The 25,680-nt window shown below is 36.4% G+C and overlaps 1 protein-coding gene and 2 non-coding genes across 3 annotated transcripts in view; 2 read left to right on the top strand and 1 right to left on the bottom strand.

Annotated features, from left to right (window-relative positions):
• Positions 1 to 25,680, top strand: part of Smp_159920 (cadherin, putative) — a gene marked incomplete at both ends in the record, with an annotated part of 35,213 nt that extends 9,533 nt beyond the window's left edge. Inside the window, 2 exons of the mRNA XM_018791380.1 lie at positions 22,641 to 22,861; positions 24,844 to 25,680. Of these exons, the coding sequence (XP_018645438.1) occupies positions 22,641 to 22,861; positions 24,844 to 25,680 (1,058 nt within the window). The remainder of the gene's footprint in view (positions 1 to 22,640; positions 22,862 to 24,843) is intronic.
• Smp_tRNA_00665_Pseudo_TTG.1.1 lies at positions 4,585 to 4,651 on the bottom strand. The gene has a single exon. It is a non-coding gene (tRNA).
• Positions 19,447 to 19,518, top strand: Smp_tRNA_00100_Pseudo_TTG.1.1. Its single transcript has one exon. It is a non-coding gene (tRNA).

Consider the following 25,680-nt stretch of genomic DNA (forward strand, 5'->3'; position numbering starts at 1 on the left):
CAACAGTTCGCATCCACGATCCTGACTCTCGAGATTTGAATCCAGTACCTACCAGTCTCGCGCCAGAGCACTTAACTGATAGACCACTGAGCCGGCCTGCATCCAACGGTGTTAATGTCTAACCTCAACCAATCCACGATTTTTGAGCAACCGTTCACCAATTGTCTTCAGTGAGTTGATATCTCTACAACACATGTGGTTGAACTCCACTGGAACTCAAGGAAACATCCTTTGAATTCAGTCAGTAGTGAGCATATGATTATAGATCAGAAGGGGTTTTGTGAAGATTTCAGTGTTTTCATAGTTGAAATAATGAATCAGTTGAAGCTAGACCACAATAGGAAACCTGGAAACACCGGAGGGCCGTTCCTTTCTATTACGGGGCTCCTCAGCAGTGGGCATCCATGATCTCGCCTCATAAGATTCGAGATAGACCCATAATAGGACGAAACGGCCGTCCAGTGCTTTCAGGTTTTCCATGGTGTTCTAGCTTCAATTGACTCATGATTTCAACTATGAAAAATTGATTGACAACGGAAATGGTTCTTTATGATGAAATCAAATACATTAGGAATGTAATATTTGTTATTCAATTAATAAAAATTAGGAAACTGTGACCAATGGAGCAAAATCTCTGTCGGGTTTGAGACAGTTATCCACCTAAGACAATGGAGAAATGGTTACTCAAGATTATGAATCGATTGAAGTTAAACAATAATATCGTTGAATGCCGGCTCAGCGGCCTAGAGTTTAAGCGTTTGAGCATCAAACCGAAAGTCTTCGGTTCGATTCCTCTTGGTGCGAGATCATGTATGCATATTGCTAAGGAGTCCAATACTAGGACGAAGCTGCCATTCAGTGCTTTCAGGTTTTTCGAGGTGATGTAGCTTAGAATAATTCATGAATTCAAATAATAAACCAATAAGAATTCATATCATATATCTGTAATCAAAAAGGTCTATAAACATCTGATAAGTGAATCACGTCAGTTGGACGAATACTGCATCAAACCTAGAAAATAGACTTTGCATAATACAGTATTGTAAGATATTATTCTGTGTTTGCACTGCCATGAGAATAGTTAGTTATTCGGAAATAATTACTACTTACTTACTTATTTAGTTAGTTACGCGTGTTACCCTTCGTAGAGACGCATAAGCTGTCCACCAGCATTCCTCATAGAACCCCTAATTAACTATATTCATTCTTTAATATCATTTTCAATTTATTTGAAACAGTCACCGAGATAAATAATAAATGCATTATGGACATGGTATACATTCATTCATTATTCAATGATCAGGCGATCCTAAATTTTTTATGAAAGTCAAATATTTTCAAAGTAGAAGTTGTAGTCATAGGTGTAGTAGAAGTAGAATTAGTAGGAGTAATAGTAGTGGTAGTAGAAGAAGAAGTGGAAGTAGGATAATTATTAGTCTAAGTATTAACAGAAGCAGTAGTCGTGCAATGTGCGCTACTTATGAAGACAGACATAAGTAGTATGTGGCAAGAATTGTAAATGGAATGTTTACCAACTGAAGCTTGAGATAAAAAGAAAAAGGAGAAAACCACAGAGTGCAGTCCTTAAAACAACAAGATTAGAAGAATGAAGGAATATGTGTTGGATGAATCAAGAAAGGTATGCGAATGATAAATTTAATGTAAAATTTCCATAATTCACAAAGCCATTTTACAATTTACCAAAACATTTAATTAGTTCTATATAGTTGAAATCATTAGTCAATTGAAGCTAGATCACCATGAAAAACCTGTAAGCACTGGATGGCCGTTTCGTTCTATTGTGGGACTCCTCAGTAGTGCGCATCCACGATCCCATGTGCTAGACTGATAGTTTCCTGGGTTCGAATCTCGCGAGGTGAGATCGTGGATGCACAGTACTAAGGAGTCCCACAATAGAACGAAACGGCCTTCCAGTGTTTCCAGGTTTTTCATGATGATCTAGCTTCAATTGACTCATAATGTCAACTATAAAATTACTAATATCTCCACAAAACCCCCCTTTCTGAGTTTGTGTTTTATATTGAGAAAAGAATTACATTATCGTTCTTGTTTTAACCTTATTGATTAAAGTTGATTTATGATTTTATGCAATTTTAAGATATAGGATAAGATAGATAGATAGATAGATAGATAGATAGGTAGATAGATAGATAGATAGATAGATAGGTAGGTAGGTAGGTAGGTAGGTAGGTAGGTAGGTAGGTAACTCATGTGGAAAACTTTACTGAAATTGAATTCTATAAACTTAATGGTTTAACTTTATATGTGTGATTTCATGATTGAATTAAATTGGGAATGTATAGGATTATTGAATTTGTTCAATACATTAGAAATCAAGTATCTATATATGGGATACATGTACATAAATTCCATTTGTATATTGATTTATATAATACACCAATCGGTTACAGGATGTCTTTAAATTAGATGAACCAATTATTTTTCTACAAATTATCTATTTTAGTCAATTTGTAAAAAGTTTGATTGTTCTTGTTACTTAGGGTATTGAGAACTAAATTGTGATCAGTTTTTGTTGAAATTGTTGCGACGTAAATCTGATACCTTTTTGATTGTACGTACTATCTAATCTCATATGTAATAAATGACCTTATCCGCGTTAGTGAATAACGGAATTAAATAAGTCAAATACGAGAATGGATTTAGAATACATATAATTTCTACAATCATTGGTCTGGCCAGGACATCAGAGTGATGAAGCCAATAGATGAGAACGGAACAAAGCAAAAATGATGCGCATTGGATGTTGGCGGGGAAGCCAACACGCTATGAGCAAGAATTACTCAATATTTATAATCAGGCAAAAATGAATGACAGACATGTGATGGATAAGATACGAAGTGTGCATACACATACGCTCATATAAAAAGGTAGTCAAGGTTAATAAGCGAATAATGAACAGGATCGAAATATGACTCATAATGGATAGGTGAATTAGCTTGGCCAGAAGCTAGAATAAAGTATATGGGCTTAACATATAAACTGATACTACAGTATATCTGTATCTTAAGCGGATTGCCTCAACGCAGCAATTACAATAATATTAAAAAGACTATAAGTAGAGGCTTAGAGCATCATATTTACAAGTGAAGAACATTTGAAACTCAAAACAATTATTAACCAACATCAAGATCAAAATTTTCATTACAAATTTCAAGACAGTTCTATTGTATGGAGCGGAAACCCGGAGAACTACGAAAGCTATCACACAGAAGTTACAGGTGTTTATTAACAGTTGTCTATGCAAGATACTTCGGATCCGTTGGCCAGACACTATCAACAGCAACCTACTATGGAAGACAACAAACCAGACTGCATCCAGTGGAGGAAGAAATCAGGAAGAAGCTCTGAGAGTATATAGGACACACATTTAGAAAAGCAGTCAACTGCAACACAAGACAAACCCTAACATGGAATCCTGAAAGTCAAAGGAGAAGAGGAAGACCAAAGAACACATTACACTGAGAAATGTCGACAGACATGAGAAGAATGAACAAGAATCGGATAGAACTAGAAAGGAAGGCCGATGACAGAGTGGGTTGAAGAATACTGGTTGGTGGCCTATGCTCCATTGGGAGTAACAGGCGTAAGTAAAAGTAAAATAAGTAGAGGCTTGTGGCTTCGAACATTATCGAGACAATATGAATAGACTAATCAATTACATGCCTAAACATTAATGAGAAGATTCAAACAATCAATACAAATGCACTCAATCGATTGTGTTTTTAATTTCTTATTCATACCTACCCCATCAACAGCCAAGCCCGTTTTTTCACACCTTCCCAATTTACAGTTATGTGCTTCTCAGCACACTATATCATTGTATATTTGAACGTAAACGAATCAGACACGAATTATATGGAAAGGAAGGCCAAGGACAGAGTGGGTTGGAGAGTGCTGGTCTTTGGTCTATACTCTATTGGGGGTAATAGGCGAAAGTTGGTTAAAGTAAAATTATACAAGATCAAGTCAAAAGTGGCTGTGAGTGTGAGAGACTGTAACTAATATATTGTGAATATCCCGAGAATAGTAAATCGTATAGTAGTAGTAGTAGTCAATAGGTAAAATGAAAGCTTATAATCAAAGGGATATGAATGTACATATAATAGAGTCACTTAATAGTCAGACAATAAGCATATACCTATCATATTAGTTCATAAGTAATTCCTAACGGTTACCATTCAGCGTGGGTTATCATTCATTTATTCGTTGTCCTGATATAACAGTTAGTTGTAGCTCTAAACTCACGAATAACAATGAAATGAGGAACTGACATTTAAGATCATCATTATTCAGCGATATATTGACTTAATTGTAAGTGGATTGAACGTACCGTCAATCGACTGACTGACTAACTATATGAAGGATTTTATAAATAGCTTGGAGATTAGGAAGAAAAATGTTTTTGATACCTACTCCCAAATCAATATTAAACCGCTGTGCAGTTAAGCAAAGATGGATAGTGGCTAGCAGTGGAATACAGGATGCGCGTTTCGTCCTATTTGGGACTCGTCAGATGGACGTACCTGCATCTCAGAGTTGGTGTTCACTCTGGAACTCGAAACCAGTACCTTTCGCTTCAAACGCCATCGCGTTATCCACTCGGCCACTGAGTCCTAATAGGCACTTGCTTGTGCAGTTAGCTTGACCTTCTCGATTAACCTCTCTAGTTCCACTTCTTGTAAATGAAACATTTGTTTACAAAATCACTTGAAGAAATAATAAGCGCAAAACGGTTCCTGGAGTTAACTGAAGTCACCTATTGAGACGATGTTGTGTAAACCTGAAAGTTTCAGTTTTTCCAAAGTTGTTTTTCTTACTCTTGTGTGATCAGTTTACCTATTCTTCCCATTTTAAAACTGTTTCCTTTCAAATCTTTAACTTCATATATCAAATAACATGTGTGATTATGATGTCTCCACCAGTTTGAATTCTGCACGCATGACATTGATCACCACCCAGTGATCAATTAATTGTTAGTTAGAATTTTATCTTTGAAGTATGTAACCAATTTTAAAACTATGCTGATACTCTCGTAGGGTCTGGTACTATGTCAAGCCCACTTAGGTTACTTTAGCCTCTAGATAGATCAATCTATTCATTTTTATCAAGTCACATTTTTACCTTATCAGTTACTGGCTTCAATGCGAACTTCAAGACAGTCCTACTGTACGAAGCTGAAACGTGCAGAACTCCTACATCCATCATCAAGAAGGTACACGTATTTATAAACAGTTGTCTACGCAAAATACTCAACATTCACTGGCCAGATACTATCAGAAACAGCGTTTTATGAGAGAGGACAAACCAGCTTCCAGCTGAAGAGGAAATTAGGAAAAGACGTTGAAAGTGGATCGGACATATATTAAGGAAACATTCAAACTGCATCATGAGGCAAGCCCTAACTTGGAATCCAGAAGGGAAGTGGAAAAGAGGAAGGCCAAAGAACACATTACGTCGGGAAATAGAAGCAGATATGAAAAGGATGAATGGTAACTGGAAAGAACTGGGAAAGATTGCTTGGGACAGGGTTGGATAGAGAATACTGGTGTGAGACCTATGCTCCTCCACGAGGGGTAACAGGAGTAAGTAAATAGTAAGTAAGTAAGCGTTAGTTACTTACCCTATTCATTATGTCTGTAACTTACATTTGTTTGACTACAAATATCGACTCTCGCTTAGTTAAATCGAGTTGACTCACTCATCCTCTCTATCACGCCTTACTTCGTTTCTCTTCGCTCTCTCCTCTTCACTTTCTTCTCTTTGTCTCTCTGATTGTCTGTTCAGATCGAGAACTGTATAAACTATACATATCTAAAACCCGTTTTCGTATTTGACTAACGCGATTTCAATCGATGATTGTATACAAGGGTAACCGATCATTATACTATCCAAATACCTTGAATATGACGGACTAGACTAAACTTTCATTATATCATCATCTATGAAATAGATTTACGACAGAAAAAAAAATTTTCTCTTCAATTTTAAGTAAATTGTTACACTAATTAAATTAAGACGTAATATGATTGAAATGAATAAAGGTATACACAACCCCCACCTAAGCTACAAATCTTCTCCACCATCTCACAACCCCTCCCCATTCTCTTACCTATTTTGTCATTTATATCATTAAACAATTATATCTATATAGTATATAAGTACTATCAGCGGGGGGGGGGAAATATTCTGTAACAAGATATACATATATATTTGTAATACAATTAGTGTAAAAAGAAAAGTTTAATTTATGTATTTATTTGTTCATGATTGTGGGCGTGTGTGTGTGTATAGATATGGTACATGTAGTCATGGCAACAAAGAAGATTAACCAATATCTTATTTCTTTTCTTATTAGACAAAATATTCTATGCTTCTTTAGAAATATAAGGAATACGTGATGTTTCCAGAATAAAAAGGATTTAAATGTTTTGATATATATAAATATTCTTGTGTAGTTAGAAATTGTATTTGAAAAAAGAAACACACTTTTATGTTTAATAGAAAGGGTTTTTATAGTTTGGAGGATTTGTATAGGGTATATTACGAATGTATCAATGATGTAGACTATGAGACTGTTTACTAACTTCAGCAATGAAAGATAGTTATGTGGTATCAAGAAACTGAGCCATGTATAATATGGAATATGGACGCAGTAATTCCGAGACTAAGCGTTCGCATATGAGACAAGTCTCAGGGTTTATTTTTTATGGAGAGGTTGTCTATAAGCATTGTCTAGTCCTTCCTGATTTTCAGTGATGGTTTAACTAGGATCAATTCGTGGTTTAGATCTCATTATTCATAAACAATGGCTTATCTTTGTTCGAGATGATAGATCCCCAGAACTCATTTGATAAACGTCTTATTTTTTGTAACTTTATTTTGGAAATTTGAATTTTTTGTTTTCGCGCCAAAAGTGCCTATGCTTACCTTCAGATTGTATTACCCACTCAAAAGGACCCTAAATATCATCGGTTTGTTGTCTCTTTTAATATGCTATTTTGTGACGTCTCCCAAAGACACTTTTATACTGTATATATATACTGTTGAATTGTGTGCTTGTTGTTGTTCCTGCTTTTGGAATGTACTTACCCTCATTTGAACCTGAATTTCTCCCCTGAGTTATCGGGGCTGAGATTGATTGAAATAGATTATTTGTCTCGTCGTTTTGTCGCTAATCCTTTTTTCCATTCGTACCCTTTTGATGATGGTTGTAGTGGTTTTCCAAGTTTCACTTCTGTACAGTAGAACCATCTTGACGTTCGTATTGGAGATTGTGACTTTGTTATTGGTTAAGAGTTGTTTTTAGTTCCGTATGTTGTTCAATTGTAGTAATGCGGCCCTTACTTTGCCAATCCTTACATTCACATGTGCATCCGATCGTTGGTGTTAAGGTACATGAAAGATTCCACATCTCTCACAGTTTCTACATCTAGTGGGATTGTGTAGGCGTTCTCCGTGTTGTATTTGATGATTTTGATTTTTCCCTTGTGTATGTGTGTGGCTGCCGCTACATTAGTTGTCTTCGTCTGCATTTGTTCTTGTGTATGAGATAGGAAGTCTAGGTCACATGTGAAGTCCAAATCGTCTAGTTGCATCCAACCTGTCCATTTTGTCCCGTTTTTCTCCTCAGATGTGTAGATCTTTATAATCCAGACAACCACCAGAAGAAATACAAAGGGTGAGACTAAGCAGTGTTGTCTGACTCCGGTCCTCACTTGGAATGTATCTGTCAACTGTCCTACATGCACAGCTTCTCAGTGTAGCCCGTTGTATGGATTCCATATAATGTTGGCGATCTTCTCAGATACACGATAGTGTCTAACATGGTCCCACATAGTTCCCATATCGATTCTGTCAAGTGCTTTCTTATAGTTAAGGGATTTGATGTATCGTAACGAATTCCATTCACTTGGTTGCTCGACGATGATCCGTAGTATCGCGATTTGATCTGTCCACGAACGATCCTTACGGAATCCAGCCTTTTGATCTCAAAGTTAGGCGTCTACCGCGTCTTTCATCTGATTCAGCAACACTAATGAAAATCTTTCCTGGTATTGATAGTAGTGTGATGTCTCTGTAGTTCTCACATTTGCTCAGATCGCCCTTATTTGGTATCTTGATGAGGTGTCCTTGTTCCCAGACTGTCGGTGACACTTGTTCCTCTTCCCAAATCTTTTTGAATATAACGTGAAATATGTTTGCACTGACTTCAATGTCTGTCTTCAGTGCTTTGGTTAGTATATTGTCAGGTCCTGCTGCTTTCTCACTCTTAATTTGTCGGATGGCAATCCTGATTTCTTCGATCGTTGGTAGAGTAACAGATACAGAGAAGTTTGTATGTGCTGCTTCGATATCCGTTGGATTCAATGGAACTGGTCTATTCAATAGTTCTTTGAAGTATTCTACCCATGTAAATGTATTCTTAAATCTAAGTGGTTGGCTTGCCTTCGTTGTACTTTGCCAGTCTCTATGATTTGTTATATCTCCTTGCTAGTTTCTTCGTTGTATAATGTAATTGTTTCATACTTCCTTTTCTTCCAGCTTTTTACACTGTCGTTGATAGGTCTTCCACATATTTCTGCTCATCTACTCTAGTGTTCCTCTTCACTCTCTTGTTTGTTTCTGTATATTCATCCTGTGTGTTGACTTCCTTTGCTCTTCTTCGCCTGTTGTTATTTGCCATTTCTTTGTTCTTATTTTCTTGAATGTTATTCAGGGTTTCCATGCAGAATCATTTCTTATAATGATTCTGAATGCTACCCAGGACCTCCGGACACGTTCAATTTAGTAAATCTCTTTTCAATTGTCATCCATACTAGTTTCTTCTTCGAATAGATCTTGTAAGGCTTAGAACCTGTTGTTGAAATTTATCTTAAATTCGTTGAGTTTGTTAGTATGTCGAATAAAGGTTGTATTGAACCTTTGTAATGCTATTTCCTCAATTTTCCAATACTTCTTTAGCTTCAGTTTCATCTTGATCAAAACCAGGTTGTCATCTGAATCTACATCAGCACCTCTCTTTTGTTAATTATATCTTCCATTAATCTTCTTGTTTATTATTATAATAATCATCAGCAGGATAAAAAAGAGTCTACAAACCTTTCTGAAATATTCAATGCAATACCTAATTAATCTGTAATATACTACTTCATTGAACTAAGTTCATTTCGATAAATCTAATATATATCTTAACTATTTACAAAATAAAATGAATTCTGAGTACTAGTAATAATAATAATAATAACCTCCCTCAGTTAGATGTACATAGGAACAACTCAATAATCATAAGTAGTAACCCTGACAACAAATCGATTTATTGATCGATTAACAAAGTATATAGTAATAATAATAATAATATACATAAATCAATTTGCTCAGTTTCTATCCCCCTTTTTTGTTTGTTTATATTTATCTGTTTGTTTGTTTGTTTTATCACTGTTATTGTTATTCATTTTGTTTGTGTGTGTGTGTAGATGATTGTGGGATTAATTATTTTTTTCCTCTTCATATTTCGATTGTAAGAACGATTTCCCTAATAAATAGTTAGATACAAGTTCATAAGAAAAAAAGTTACTAAGGCTTTTTTATTTTGTGATTCGATTGAAGTTAGGACACCATGGAAAACCTGGAAGCACTAGATGGCCGTTTCATCCTAATGTGAGACTCCTCAGTAATGTACATTCACGATCCAACCCCGCAAGACTCGAACCCAGGACCTATTAGTCTCGCGCACGAGCGCCTAACCACTAAACCACTGAGCCGGCATCCCATGGTGTTTATGTCTAACTCCAACCAATCCACGAGTTGAACTACTCACGCTTTCAACTATGAAAATACTAAATCTCTACAAAACCCTTCTGATAATAACACATCATTTAACCTATTATGATATGAAGTATTGTAGTGAACGAGAAAACAAGAGGGGGAAACTGGATGTATCTAAACATATAATTACAGAATCCCTTAGCAAAATCTAAGAACCACATAGTAAATTCTTCATTTGCAAAATGTTGCTCGATTGTCTTATACTTGACTATTTCTTATGTAAATATCAGTTAATTGTCTCACACTTTCATCTACACACCAATTATTCTCTGTTCTCATTCTCTTTTTCTTTGATCTCCTTAACTTACTGCCTCCAGGCATTTCATTTTCGATTGATGATACATACTACTTATATTTATCGACATTAGTAGTACATACCACAGTATGTACACGAAATAAAGGCATTAATCTTATTTCACTCCATTTTCCCTTCTCTATTTAATTAAACTTATGAATAAGAGAAATGATATGAAATATCATGCTTCATAAATAAAACAAACTTGTAATTTACTGAGCATAGTAACAAAGTTACAGTCACTAAGAAACTGAAAATAGGATTATTGAGACCTTTAGTATCCATCAAGAATGTTTACCTTGTGGATACTAATCAATGTTGAGCGTGACCACTGTTAATAGAATATTCAATCATGGAACTTGTCATGCTTTCATTTACAACATCTTTTTAATTATGCAGGTTAATGTTCTTAGATCTTCGTAAGAAAAACCTACATCAAACAACCTATATGTTTTACTCCATAAAAACAGGTAGGTTGGCAAACACATGGATGCCGGTTCAGTGGTCTAGAGGTTAAGTGCTCTGGTGCGAGACTGGTAGGTCCTGGGTTTGAATCTCGCTCGCGAGGCGGGATCGTGGATGCAAACTGCCGAGGAGTCCCATAATAGGACGAAACGGCCGTCTAGTGCTTCCAGGTTTTCGATGGTGGTCTAGCTTCAATTGACTGATGATTTCAACTTTGAAAAATACATGAAAGTAGTCAAATACGAGTAATTCGCACTTTAATTATTGCTGAACACTGATCGACTGGAGAATACTAACTATAAGGCTGAAGTGAGTAAAGGTTACAGAGAGAGAGAGAGAGATCCTTCTTCTTGACGTTTTTGCAAGCTTTATTAATTTGAAATCAATATCCACGCAAGATTACTTTTTGATACTTTTGTAGGTTTAAACTCTATATTGTGATTAACAAACCTTGAAAGGTATCCTTCCATGATAATTCTGTAATCATTATCATGATAAATATAAACAATTTCTAGATTAACACCATGACAAATCAATGACGTTCAACTGGTATAAGCAGTCTAGAGTGTTTATTGGTACCTTGTCCTCCTAACCATTCCAATTGAGTTCAGAACACCAACTGCAGTTTCTGCTATGCAAATCATTCGTTTCAAGCATACTCGGTTTCTATACCAGATAGATAGATAGATAGACAGACAGACCGCATCACACCATAAAATAGAAAATAATATTTGTACAAGATCAAGCCAAATGTGACTGTGAACATGGGATACAGTAATCAATAAACTGAATATAATTTAGGAACAGTAAATCATACAGTAATAATTCATAGATCAAAAGGAAGCTTATAATAAGATGAATATACAAACAATACATAATCTAGTTACTCAATAGTTAAACAATAAGAATATATATATAGAATAATCGTCCATTCATAGGTCCCGGAAATTACCCATATTTATGTCTTCGCTAGAATATAACACATATCTTTCATCATCCATAGGATTTTATTTAACATCTTTTCCCTTTTCTCAATAACATATTTATGAATAGTTTCTTTGAAGAATTTGATAGTCGAATTCGTGATTCCATTAAAGTTAGACCATCATGGAAAATTTGTAAGCACTGGATGACTGTTTCGTCATAAAATGGGACTCCTCAGAAGTGCATACTCACGAACATGGATGTGGGATTCGAACTCAGGACCCTCAGTTTTGTGAGCGAACGATTAATCTCTAGACCATTGAATTGATGTCCAAGATCGTCAACGTCTAAGATCAATCAATCCCAAACACTGCACGACCATTTTCGATTGTCTTCGGTGTGTAACTGTCTCACATTTAACACAGAAAATGGCTGCACAATATTCTGAGTCGGTCGAATTCAAACACAGTTGGACACTAACTGAGTGGTCTAGAGATTAGGTGTTTACATACGAGACCGAGGCGTTTCGGTTCGACTCCATGGTGATTTAGCTTTAATCGACTCATGAATTCAACTATTAAACTACTACAATCTTCATAAAATCACCTTTTTGACAACAAAATATTTAAAAACTAGTCAATTTAGTCATATTTATATATTCTTAAATTAACGATTGAAAGTTAATTAATGCAATATAGTCGATACTACTTTAGTGTCTAAGATACTGTAACCGCTTCAGTCGTTGTAATAAGAATGAACTGTTTTTCTTTATATAGGCTAGATATATTATTTTACAGTTTAAAGGTTGGTTAGATGCGAATTGTCAACTCTGGTCGACACTATAGCATTATAGTGAACAAGAACTCAAGTAGCGTGGAGGAAAACGTATTTGACTACAAAATACAGAGTTATTTAATCAAATGTGAATATCATAAATTTAATACTTCAATTGTCTCATTCATTCCCATACCAGTCACATTCTGTTCTCGTTCTCTTCCATTCAATCTACTCAACCTTCTTTTGATGAAGTATGCACTAATTTGTCATAGATTGATAAGCCTTGTTGATTGAACTCTATACTCGGATCCTAAGCTAATCTTGTACCCCCACGGTAGCAGGCTGTGATCTTACGATCATGACTCACTGTCACCCTAAGATCCTTATGAGACCGGACTCCGAGTACGGGCACTTTTCCTATTCTGTACCTATTCCCAAACAGCATGTAGATACACTTCATCGGGTTGATAGGTATCAGCCATTTTTTGAAAGCAGATAATCAGAATATCTAAGTTTACCTGAAGTTCGTATACATGTGCATGTATCAAGTAGACTCAAGTAATAATGCATATATTGTAGTTGTTAGTTTTTTTTTCAAACGACACAATAACAGTAAGAACTTGGATTACGTAATAATCATACAAAATGCTTTGAAATCATTAAGCCCAAAGGATTAACATTATTTTTATCAGTAGTTTATCAGCTTTTTAAGTAGTATCTTACTATTCAAATAAAAAAATATCCACCTTTAATTCCCATAAGATTAATCAGTTTTTATGTTAAATGATTCTTTTAAAAATTTCTTAATTAAACATCAACCATTTAACAACACTAGAGTGGAATGTTTACCGATAAGAGGTAAGAAATTTGAATAAAAGGCATATTCCAGAAATCAGTGTTTTTTAAAGACTAAATGAGAATAGATTTATCAATATAGGATTGTAGAGATTGCTGAGTATTGATTAAGATCATGAATGGATTAATGTTAGACCACCATTGAAAACCTGAGAGTATTAAACGACCGTTTCGTCCTAGTATATGACTTCTTGGCAATGAGCATTCACAATCCCGCACTAGAGGGACTAGAACCCATTAGATACCATCTTAATGGTCTAGAGCTTAAGCGTTCGCGCGCAAGACTGAAGGTTCTGGGTTCAAGCCCTGTGTGCAGGATCGTGAGAATATATCAGGAAGCTGTTCTAGTGACTTTTAGATTTATTAACTGATATAAAAAACAATTTAAAAAACCTCATATTTATAGAGTTGAGATCATGAATCAATTGAAGCTGGAACACCATGGAAAACTTGAAAGAACTAGATGGCTGTTTCGTCCTATTGTGTGACTCCTCAGTAGTGCGCATCCATGATCCCGCCTCGCGAGATTCGAACCCAGTAATTATCAGTCTCTCGCGCGAGCGCTTAACCTCTAGACTACAATAGAACGAAATAGCCGTCCGGTGCTTCTAGGGAACGAGAATGGTGAGAGATTCGTAAATTTATGTGGATTCAACAAATTGGTTATAGGCGGCATAATATTCCCACACCAATGCATACATTAAGCTAAATGGGTCTCACTGAATCACACTATATAGAACTACATAGATCATATTTCCATCAGTAAAAAATTCACAAAATCAATGAAAGACGTGAGAACCGGGAGATGAGCAGACATAGCTTAAGATCACAACCTGGTTGTGACCTCAAATACAACACGCAGAAAACCAACCCAATCACACTTGATTGAGAAACTTAGCAATGCGCATCCACGATCCCATAACAAAAGGATTTGAACACAAGACCTTCAGTCTCGCAAGCAAACACTTAAACTTTAGACCATTGAACCAACATTCAATAGTGTTTCCAGATTTCCAGTGGTAGTCTAGCCTTCAATCAACTTATGAATTCAACTATGAGATCTTATATTCTATCATCTTCCTATACTTCTATTATGTATATACTAATCATGTTATATTCTAAATACTTATAATCTAAATGAAAAAAACAAAACTAGTGTATATAACAATAATTGAATCGAATCATTAATCACTTGAGGCAATATAACAACAACAATGATAATCAAGATTGAAACAATTTCACTTGGGAATAGAATATACCGATGAAATTCAAAATAAACATCTCAATCTATTTGTTGAAAAAAGAAAGGGGGGATAATATTTTGAGACTATTATCTTATTATCATTATTTCTCATTCCTTTAAAGATGCACTTACGCCTATTACCTCCAGTGGAGCATAGGCCACCGACCAGCATTGTCCAACGCACTCTGTCAATGGGCCTTCCTTTCTAGTTCTATCCAATTGTTGTTCATTCTTCTCATATCTGTCTCCATTTCTCGGCGTAATGTGTTTTATGGTCTCCCTTTTGTCCTTTAGCCTTTAGGATTCCATGTGAGTCCCACAATAGGACGAAACGGACGTCCAGTGCTTCCAGGTTTTCCATGGTGGTCTAGCTTCAACTGACTCATGATCTTAACTATATAAAATTACTAAGATCTCCACAAGACCCCCTTGTGATAATGATCATATTCTCACTAGTGACTGGCTCCATGAGATAATTCCTGGAGTTCTAGTGAGAAGTCGTGGCCATTGGAGCTAATCCATGTCAGGTAGAGACAGGTATCTACCTCAGTACAATGGAAGTTGGTCGCGTAACTTCGTGGATCGGTTGAAGTTAGACATAAACACCATTAGATGCCGGCTCAGTGGTCTATCGGTTATGTGCTCTGGCGCGAGACTGGTAGGTCCTGGGTTCGAATCTCGTGAGGCGAGGTCGTGGATGCGCACTGCTGAGGAGTCCCACAATAGGATGAGACGGCCGTCCGGTGTTTCCAGGTTTTCCATGGTAGTCTAGCTTCAATTTACTCATGATCTTAACTATATAAAATTCCATGTGAGTACTTGCCTTGTGATGCAGTTGGGTGATTTCTTCAATGTGTGTCCTATCGACTTCCGGTGCTTCTCGTTTATCTGTTTATCATAGATATATTGGATTAGTTGACAATATCAATTATTGTAAACCTCATGGGAAATATTCGGTAACTTTTCTTTCTTTTTTTAATCAATATTCTACATCTGTAATGTGCAAAGAATCAGTGATCTTGAAAATGCTTTACAAGCTACTGATGTAATTCCTTGTTTTCTAGCTTTTGTCTACTTGTACATCATAATAATACTTCATACCGTCGATGAAAGTATACTCTGTAAAATTACTTATGATAACGTGAACAAAATCACTTTGTTATACATCCATCAATGATGGCGGTAAAGATCAGTTTTATGAAAGTCTGAAATCGATCATAGCAAAGTGATCAGTTCTAGACTACACCTCTGGACCACTGTAGTAGGAGATTGATGATGTGACAAGAAATACATAAACTCTAGTGATTGGTGGTCAGTTACAATCTAAAAGTTTAAATCGAACAAATACCGATGTAGTCTCATAACTACCCAAGCAACAACTAACATCTTGTCTTAGAATTCTTCTAACGTAATTCTATTTTCAGAAGGAGGTTTTGTGGAGATTTCAGTAATCTTATGTAGTTGAGATCATGAGTCAATTGAAGCTAGAACACCATGGAAAACCTGGAAGCAATGAAAGGCCGTTTCGTCCTATCGTAGGACTCCTCAGCAGTGCGCATCCACGATCTCGCCTCGCGGGATTCCAATCCAGGACTTACCAGTCTCGCGCCAGAGCACTTAACCGATAGAACACTGAACCGGTATCCAACGGTGTTAATGTCTAACCTCAACCAATCCACGACTGTCGTATGTCCCTATCAGTATTCTCGTTAGAACTGTTATATTGATGCATGATTAGTCTAGAATAATACTTTCTAACACGACTGTTATTTGAATAAGAACTCACTTAAGGTATACCGTTTTTAATAGTGATCCTGTATCTGACTCAAGTTAAGTCGTTTATGATTGTTATCGAAAGGTACATGTCACCAATCCTCGTATATAATCATCGACTTAAATCACTTTGGTGAACGAAGGAACTAAATAAGTCAAATATGAGAATGGATTTTTGAATACGTAAATTTCATACAATCGTTGACCGGAAAGCGAAGCAAAAAAAAGGACACGCAATGGACAAGTCAAGTGAGCCAAGTCGATTTAACCAAGCGTTAATCGATACTTATAGTCAGAGAAAAATAAGTTACAGATATGGGATAAGTAAGTTAAGAAATGCACATACATACACTTACATTAAAATAGTCAAGGTTTGATAAATGAATAACTGACAGGGTACAAATATGGCTTGAGAAGAATAAGTATAAAATAACCTATGTAGACTTGACATAGTTATTTATTATTTTATTTAAACACATAAATATTGGTACAAGGAAACACCAGATACATGTGCGCCACACAAATCTCAGTTGTTTTGTGTAAGGGCTGTGATACTGACCAGGTGCCCAAATTGAATCAGATGATTTTATTAGGCGGCCACAACCCGAGCCTTTGACCTAAAGATCTGATCCATAAGGCAGTGGAGCAACGTAAGGAGATGCAGTCCCATGGTAAACGGTAACCAATAATTGATTCATACGCCATTTGTTCCGTCAGGATACTGGAGCCCATGTGCACCATTGGTTTGGAATCAGGGTTTTCCAACTCCCCTAGGTGGACCCTCCGTGTCCACCAACCCGGTTAAAGCGCCGGACATTCGCTTTTCGTCCTCTCAATTTCGTAAACAACAGTAATGCCACGAGAAGGCAGTGAGTGGGACTTCCCTGGCAGAGGCTATATATTCGCGTGGCCATGTGAGAGCCTTTCGAGAGGGAAAGCGGACTCTCCCCACTTTCGGCCGTACCAGGGCATTTGGGAGCCTTGACACAGTACCAATCCTTATACCTTTGATTTTCCAGAATTTGCTTTAACTCATTCAAGAAAACATTGTACTTCATTGAGATAAACTTTAAAAAGAATTTCCCCACTTAAAATGGCCAGATAATATGCCATTGGTTATATAAGTTAAAATTCAACTATATAGGTCTTATTGCAGATGTACAATTGGAGGAATTTATACCCTTTTTAAAACTGTAAGGAGCTTTAAATTCATTTAGTATAGTTTGTTTGAATCTTCCCATCGATGTGTTAGGACTGCAACTGGTCAGTCTCTCTAATTGGCATATGTGCATACTGTGCGTATTGCCTCTATATAGTCTAAATTCACAAGCATGGTAAGCAAAGATGGATAGTGGTTAACGCGCGTTTCGTCCTATTTGTGACTCGTCAGCAAGATGTACCTGCACCTCAGGAGTTTTTATACAGCACTAAAGTTATGAATTTGTAATCTATACTTAAATAAGGTTATGTAAGCTAAGTTGTCTAAACACCAAGAATTCCACCTTTATAACTAGTGAGAATCGCAGCTTAAGGAGTTATATTTGCTGGTATCCATTCGTGGAATTGTTGTAAACTACCTTAAGCTCGCTAACAATGATCCTACCCAAGACACCACTGTATATTATTATTATTGTTATTACTAATAATATTATTATTATCATTAGAAATATGTGGAAAAACTAGCAACGACGGCGGAACAAGCTTCAAGAGAAGGAAATATGAAGCAACTATATGATACAACGAAGAAACTAATAGGTGAATATAGTAAACCATAGGGACTGGTCAAGTACAAAGAAAAAAAGACAAACACTGAACTTCAAGGACATAGAATCAGATCAGAAATCAGACATAGAAGTAACTGAAAACATGCTCCACCTCCTATTAAGGAAGATTTAAAAGGAAGAACAAGTGCCAGCGACAAACTGGGAAGAAGGATAACTCATCAAGATACCAAGGAAAGATCTGAGAAAATGTGAGAACTACAGAGGCATCACACTGTTATCAGTTCCACATCTGAGTGGAAGCACGGAATAAAATGGACATATCAGAATCAATTAAACGATTTGGACTTCGCAGATGACCTGGTCCTCCTATCCCATACACACCAGCAAATTCAGGTGAAGACAAACAATGTAGTAACAGCCTCTGCATCAGTAGGTCTCAACATATAGAAGGGAAATAAGAAGATCCTCAAATACAACACAGAGAACATCAACCCAATCACACTTGATAGAGAAACTCAGAAAGATGTGGAATCTTTCACGTATCTGGTAGCATCATCGATGAACAACGAGGATCTGATGTAGATGTAAATGCGAGGATTAGCAAAGCAAGGTCCACATTACTACAATTGAAGAACATATGGAACTCAAAACAACTGTCAACTAATTTCAGAGTGAGAATTTTCAATACGAATATCAAGACAGTCCTAATGTATGGAGCTGAAACGTGAAGAACTACTAAATCCATCGTCAATAATGTACAAGTATTTATAAACAGTTGTCTACGCAGAATACTCAACATTCACTGGCCGGATATCATCAGCAACAACGTTTTATAGGAGAGGACAAACCAGCTTCCATCTGAAGAGGAAATTAGGAAAAGACGTTGGAAGTGGATCGGACATACATAGAGGAAATGACTAAACTGCATCACGAGGGAAGACATAACTTGTAATCCGGAAAAGAAGCTGAAAAGGGGAAGGCTAACGAACACACTTCTTCTGGAATAGGAAGTAGATATCAAAGGGATGAATTAAAACTGGGAAGAACTTGAAAGGATTGCCCAGGATAGGGTACTCCACCACGAGGAGTAGCAGGCGTAAAAAGTATTATTATTATCAATGCCTTTATTCAACATTATTCTTTTTAGTACAATATGGAATTCTCAGGAGACTACATTCCAATAAGTTACTCTTACAAAAAAAAGAGAAACAGTGAATACCTATTTACATGATGTAAGTAAATAAACTACCAGAAATTTAAATGGAATACTTTTTAATAAGACAAGAATCTGTACAACGTTTAATTAGCAACACGTTTAAGAATACAACTTATTGACGAAGTGAACTTTTACAATCTGTTTGTTGCATTGTATACTTACTAGATAAGATATTGTAGAGTTTGTATAGTTTAGCGTACGGGCGAGTTAAATGATCTTTGACATTCACTTAGTATTGTTTGTTTGAATCTTCCCAATACTAAGTGAATTCAAACTTTATCCCAATGCACAAGCAAGTGGCTACCAGGATTCAGTAGCTGAGTGGATAACGCGATGGCGTTTGAAGCGAAAGGTACTGGGTTCGAGTTCCAGAGTGAACATCAACAAGTCTGAGATGCACTACATTCAGCTGACGAGTCCCAACTAGGACGAAACGCGCGTCAAACTGGATTCCACTGCTAGCCACTATCCATCTTATGATCTTTGACATTGTTTTCATTAGAGAATTTCCAATGGTACAAACTTTATGGGACTCCAACAAGGTGTTTAGGTGATGTTTATGTCTCATTCTAAGATTAAAAACATGGCACTTAGAAGGATTAATTTTGAGACCATTGAGAAAAGGTTATCATTCCAAAAGTGACAAGAACTTATTCATTTCAAGGAGGTTTGAAGAGGCAGAAATTGGAGTAGATACACTGACATCATCCGCATACTTAACAAAAGCGATTTCTGTAAATAGATCATGCTAAAAAAACGAGAAAAGTAAAGAGGAAAGAATAACTCTTTATGGTACACCTTTTTATGCTAGTGAAGACGTAGAATACTTCCCCTCCTGTTACTATGTTTACTAAGGTTCCAAAATCTTCCGGAAGCCCAGGCCACCAAACGGGGAAATTAAGACTAATTTACCTGCGATTTGAAAAAACTGACTAGTTTGAGTACTACAAAACTACACTGCAAGAAAAAAGGCCAAACCCTCGAGACCAATGGTAAATTGTTTTGTCTCACCTTTGTCGAGTATCCCCATCATCATGATCTATATTTACATGTTTCATTTTAATTCACACTATCTAAACCTAATAAACAATTTTTTCAAAACGTTATACAAACGATTATAGAGTTTAGTGTATATCCAGTTTGGTCTATGGTCAATTAATCTTAATTTGAATTTGAATAGCCTTTCAGTTCACAGCTACCTAATGCAACACATCAATAATGTTAATAATGTGGTGTATGCTACTTATACGGACAGATAGAAGTAGTATATATCAGGAATTGAAAATGGAATTCCTACGAACAGAAGAGAAAGGAAAATAGAAAGTAATCGAAATAACAACAGATTCTGTAAGGGATAACTCAAAGAAGATGTCCAAATAATTTGCATAACACAATTAATTGAATTACCCTAACCAAATCATTGTTCACTTCAATAACACTAGATAAATCAAAAAAGTGGTCTTCAGCAGAACTAACTGTAACCACTTTATACATTTGAGTGAAAAAAGAAAGTGATATAGTTAATTAGTACTAATAAACTGTAACCCCAAAATTCCCTGGTACGGTCGAGAGTGAGGAGAGTCCGCTCTCCCTCTCCAAATGCTCTCACATGGCCACGCGTATATAGCCTCTGTCAAGGAAGTCTTAATCACTGCCTTCTCCTAAAAAGGGTGTTCTCTACGACATTGAGAGGAAGAAAAGCGAATGTCCAGCGCTTGAACCCTGTTGGTGGACACGGCGCATCCACCTAGGGGAGTTGGAAAACCCTGATTCCAAACCAATGGTACACATGGGCTCCATTATCCTGTAGGAACAAATAGCGTATGAATCAATCGTTGATCACCGGCTACCATGAGACTGCATCTCCTTACGTTGCTCCACTGTCTTGTGGATCAAATCTTTAGGTCAAAGGCTCGGGGTGTGGCCGCCTAATAAAACCACCTGCTTCGGTTTGGGCACCCGGGAAGTATCACAGCCCTTACATAAAACAACTGAGATTTGTGTGGCGCATATATATCTGGTGTTTCCTTGTACCAATATTTATGTGTTCAAATAAATAAAAATAAACTGTAAGTGATTGAATGGGGATTTGTGGAGGTTGTAGTAAGTTTTTAGACAGTTAATTTCATGAGTCCGATCTAAGCTAGATTGCTAGATTGTTCACCAATACCTAACCACAATCCCATACCAAAGAAATTCAAACCCAGGACCTTCAGTTTCATATGTGAACATATAACCTCTAAATCACTAAGCTACCATCCAACAGTATGAATATCTAAAAGATGGTTTGAATAATTTTTCTGTTTAGCGTTTTTTTAGCGAGTTAGTTTTCTACGAGATAGGGTCGCTAACCCCATGGCCAAACCCTCCTCTTTTATCCGGGCTTCAGACCTGCAGTAGCCTCCAGAGGAGTTACAGGCGTAGTTATCTTAAAGATAGGAATAACAAAACTTTATTTTTCATGGTTGAAATCATTAGTCAATTGAAGTTAGACCACTATGGAAAACCTGGAAGCACTGGACGGCTGTTTCGTCCTATTGTGAGTCTCCTCAGCAGTGCGTATCCACGATCCCTCACTCGCAAGATTCGAACCCAGGACTTACCAGTCTCGCGCCAGAGCACTTAACCGAGCACCTAACTTAACTTTACTTAACTAGGATGGCATCTAATCACAACAACAACAACAATCTACACATTCATTTAGTATTGTTTGTTTCATTCTTTCACTCGATGTGTTAAGACTGCAACTAGTCAGTCTGTAATTGGCATATGTGCATACTGTGCGTATTGCCTCAATATAGCCTTAATTCACAAGCATGGTAATCAGAGATGGATAGTGTCTAGCAGTTGAATCCAGTTTGACGCGCGTCACTTCGTCCTATTTGTGACTCGTCAGCTGGATGTACCTGCATCTCAGAGTTGATGTTCACTCTGGGATAACGCGATGGCCTTTGAAGCGAAAGGTACTAGGTTCGAGTCCCCGAGTGAACATGAACAAGTCTGAGATGCAAGTACATCCAGCTGACGAGTCTTAAATAGGACGAAGTGACGCGCGTCAAACTGGATTCCACTGCTAACCACTATCCATCTCTGCTAAACAATCTACACAGATATTAATCATTTCAAGTTATCTATTGCATAAAATATCTCTTTAACAAATATAATCAATAATTCAAGAGATTATGATTACCGCTCATATCAAGTTGAAATGATCATTTAGATCAAGATTAACCCTATTCATATAAATAGAAGTATTATTATCATTACTATTATGAATACTACTGTTATTATTATAAGTAGTATTTAAGAATAATCAAAACTAGTGAGTACAATTCATTGATATTAAAGCACTACTCAAAAGAAAAGAAAAAGAAAAGACAATTTCATTTCTACTCTTGGTAACTGATCAAATGAATATCATGTATACAATAAGTAGTTTAATACTATTACTAAGTCAAATATTATACATTACATGTATTTGGCATCCATCTAATTACCCAGTACATAATAAATATCCATATCAATTCAATACTTATTATCCAGCAAGAAAATATAATGAAGAACAACCTATGGTAGAACAAGTTAAAACAGTTAAATATCATGGTAATACATATAGACAAGTAATGGGTTTGAAATTACCATTTCATCAAGCTGAAAACTATTGTAATCAAGTATTTACATCTGAATCACATTTAGCATCTATACAATCAGATGAAGAATGGGTAAGTGAACTATGGTTAGTTCATTTTAGTTTATATGATTCTGTAATGAGTTAAGATCATTGATAGAATAGCTGTCTTTTGATGAGTGGTCGAATACCTTAAAATCTGTTGTCATAATGATTACTAAAAATGAAATGTATGTTATCGTGCTATTAAGGTGGAGAGACAGATGACCCACCTGTAGGGCACATGGGCCCCATAATCCTGAGAGAAAAATGGCGTATGAACCTATTTTTAGTCACCGGCTACCATGGGACTATATCTCCTACCAATGCTTCACTGCTTTGTGGATTAAACCTCTACGTCAAAGGCTCAAAGAGTGGTTCCTTGAAGAAACTAACTACTTCAGTTTGGAAACCCGGACAATATCTCAGCTCACATACAAGTTAAATGATGACTACTTTGTACCGATGGTTATGCGTTTAGGTTAAATAAATGAATATCGAACAAAAGGTCAATATATAACCTCTTAATTTCCCTACGATATTACAATTATGGGCTAATTACATTGACTACATTGGCACAATAAAAATAAAGTAATACGAAGTAGATGATTGGATTACTTGTCAACTACATGTGTTAAGCATAAGGTCAGAGATTAGTAACAAATAATACTTGGAATAAAAAACAATATATACCCTCACATGAACGTTATTGCCCGTGAACTGATTCACTTTATTCCTCCTAATACCTGCTTCAGTCTGGGCACCTGGGCAGTATCACAGCCCTCACACAAATCGAATGAGATTTGTGAGGTGCATATGTATCTGGTGCTTCCTTGTACCAATATTTATGTGTTTAAATAAATAAATAAATCCTAATACAGATTTAGTCCCTAAACGTGGTCATATTTAGTTCACTTAAAAAAAAATGGATGCTTAGTATAATAGGAAGTCGAAATGAGCTATACTAATAGTACCATGGATGTGTTTGTGGCCATATACATTGCTGTTATGTGAGTGAAGAAATTGATAGATTAACCATACTACGACGAGTGGAGTGAAATCTGAACCTTCTATCAAATGCAGTCTTTATTTTCTAAAGCCTATGTGCCACATTATTGGTTCCCAGAACACTCAGTAATAAGCTACTCACTCAAGTTGTGTGGAACTTGTTCATATATAAACTGCGCTACAATACTATTGGTGAACTACCAAATACGGGTTGTGTTGGATGAATTCGTCTCAAGCGTTCGTTTATCCGGACAAACATTCAGGATGAAAAGAGGGGAAACAAAGCAGAGAAGGTGAGTAAGTCAACTCTTTTTGATATAGCGTGACTCAATATTTATAGCCAGACAAAAATAAGCTGAAGACATGTCATGAATAGGGTAAGTCAAGGCTAATAAGCGAATGATTGACAAGGTCAAAATGTGGCTCAAGAAGAATAAATTGGTCTGTCTAGAAGTTGGAATAACCCATATAGTCTTGACATAGTACTAGACAATACAAAATATTAAAATAGCAACTATCAGTGATGCTGAAAAGCACAGATGCTAATTTAGTGGTGAAGATACCACCAGTACTGTAGTTTGACAACTATTAGCCAGTAACACCTATATTCGAATCGTCCCTCAATCGGTTAAAATCAGAAGTCAGATGCGAAGAGATTGGAAAGATATATTTGATCCGTTATCAATATATCAAGAAGCGTTTGCTCTAATCTCCCTAGTGAACCTAGGAGCTGTTTCCCACGCTGGGTCGTAACGTGATCTGGTGTGGATGTATGACTGAACGCCTTCAGTTAAACAAGTCCACTTAAAAGAATGTGGTCAGCATCCAATGTCGAACACTTAAAGAGCTATTGATTTTGGGGAATTATTTACAGCTACAGTGGTAATTAGGTTAAGGTAACACAATTGCTTTTAATGCCATATGAAGTGATACGATAAGCACAATTGGTACATACTTTAAATCTGATTTTTCTCATCTAAAATTAACTTGCTAACTAACCTGAAAACATTTTTTATATATTACAAATAGAAAATGTTATCAAAATGTTTTGGGGATAACAGTTTAACTAAAATATGGCTAGGAGGGACGGCAGACCTGGTGAATCATCAGTATATCGTTTTACAATGGTTTGATAAAACAGCTTTCAAATTCCTCCGGTTCCCAGATACAGAGAGGGGTCACTGGCAGCAAATCCTGAAGAACCGCCAGGGTTGTATCATTGGTAACTTGAAAAACAATGGCCAAGGAGAATGGAGCATTCAAGCTATGTCATGTGATGAACCGAAAGAGTTCATTTGCAAAGAAACAAATTCAGATTTCCAAAATAAACCATGGGATACTGAAAGGTCAAGACTTGTTTATATGCCTCAAGAAACACCGTTCCAACACTTTAATCAACCCCCAGTCGGTATTCTTTCATTGCATGGAGATATGTATCAACCGAAAATACCAACAGGTCCGAAGAAGTCAATAATTGCTCATGTATCTAATGTACAGACAGTAATACCGACAACAGATAGCACAGAACAACAAGTGTACCCAACTCCACCAGTTCAGCCCAAAATCAATAACAACACAATCACGAGGATCAATATTAGTGAGTCCAAACATTTCATAAAACCAACAAAAAAACCAAATAACATGACTGAACTACAAGCAACTACAATAAGTAGATTCGCAAATAAGAATGTGAAATTTGTTATCATCAAATCAGATGAGCCGAAAACAGTGCCCAAAGAAAGTAACAATGAAATAAAGTCGGAGCAAGGTAAAGAAACAAGTCCAGAAAACCAATCTGGACCCGTTACAATTTATCTTCAGGGTGTTTCCGTTCCAGGAAACGAGTTTAAGGAAGGGGCCCAATAA

Source organism: Schistosoma mansoni (genome assembly GCF_000237925.1).
Source record: "Schistosoma mansoni, WGS project CABG00000000 data, chromosome 3 unplaced supercontig 0077, strain Puerto Rico, whole genome shotgun sequence".
NCBI classification, from domain to species: Eukaryota; Metazoa; Platyhelminthes; class Trematoda; order Strigeidida; family Schistosomatidae; genus Schistosoma; species Schistosoma mansoni.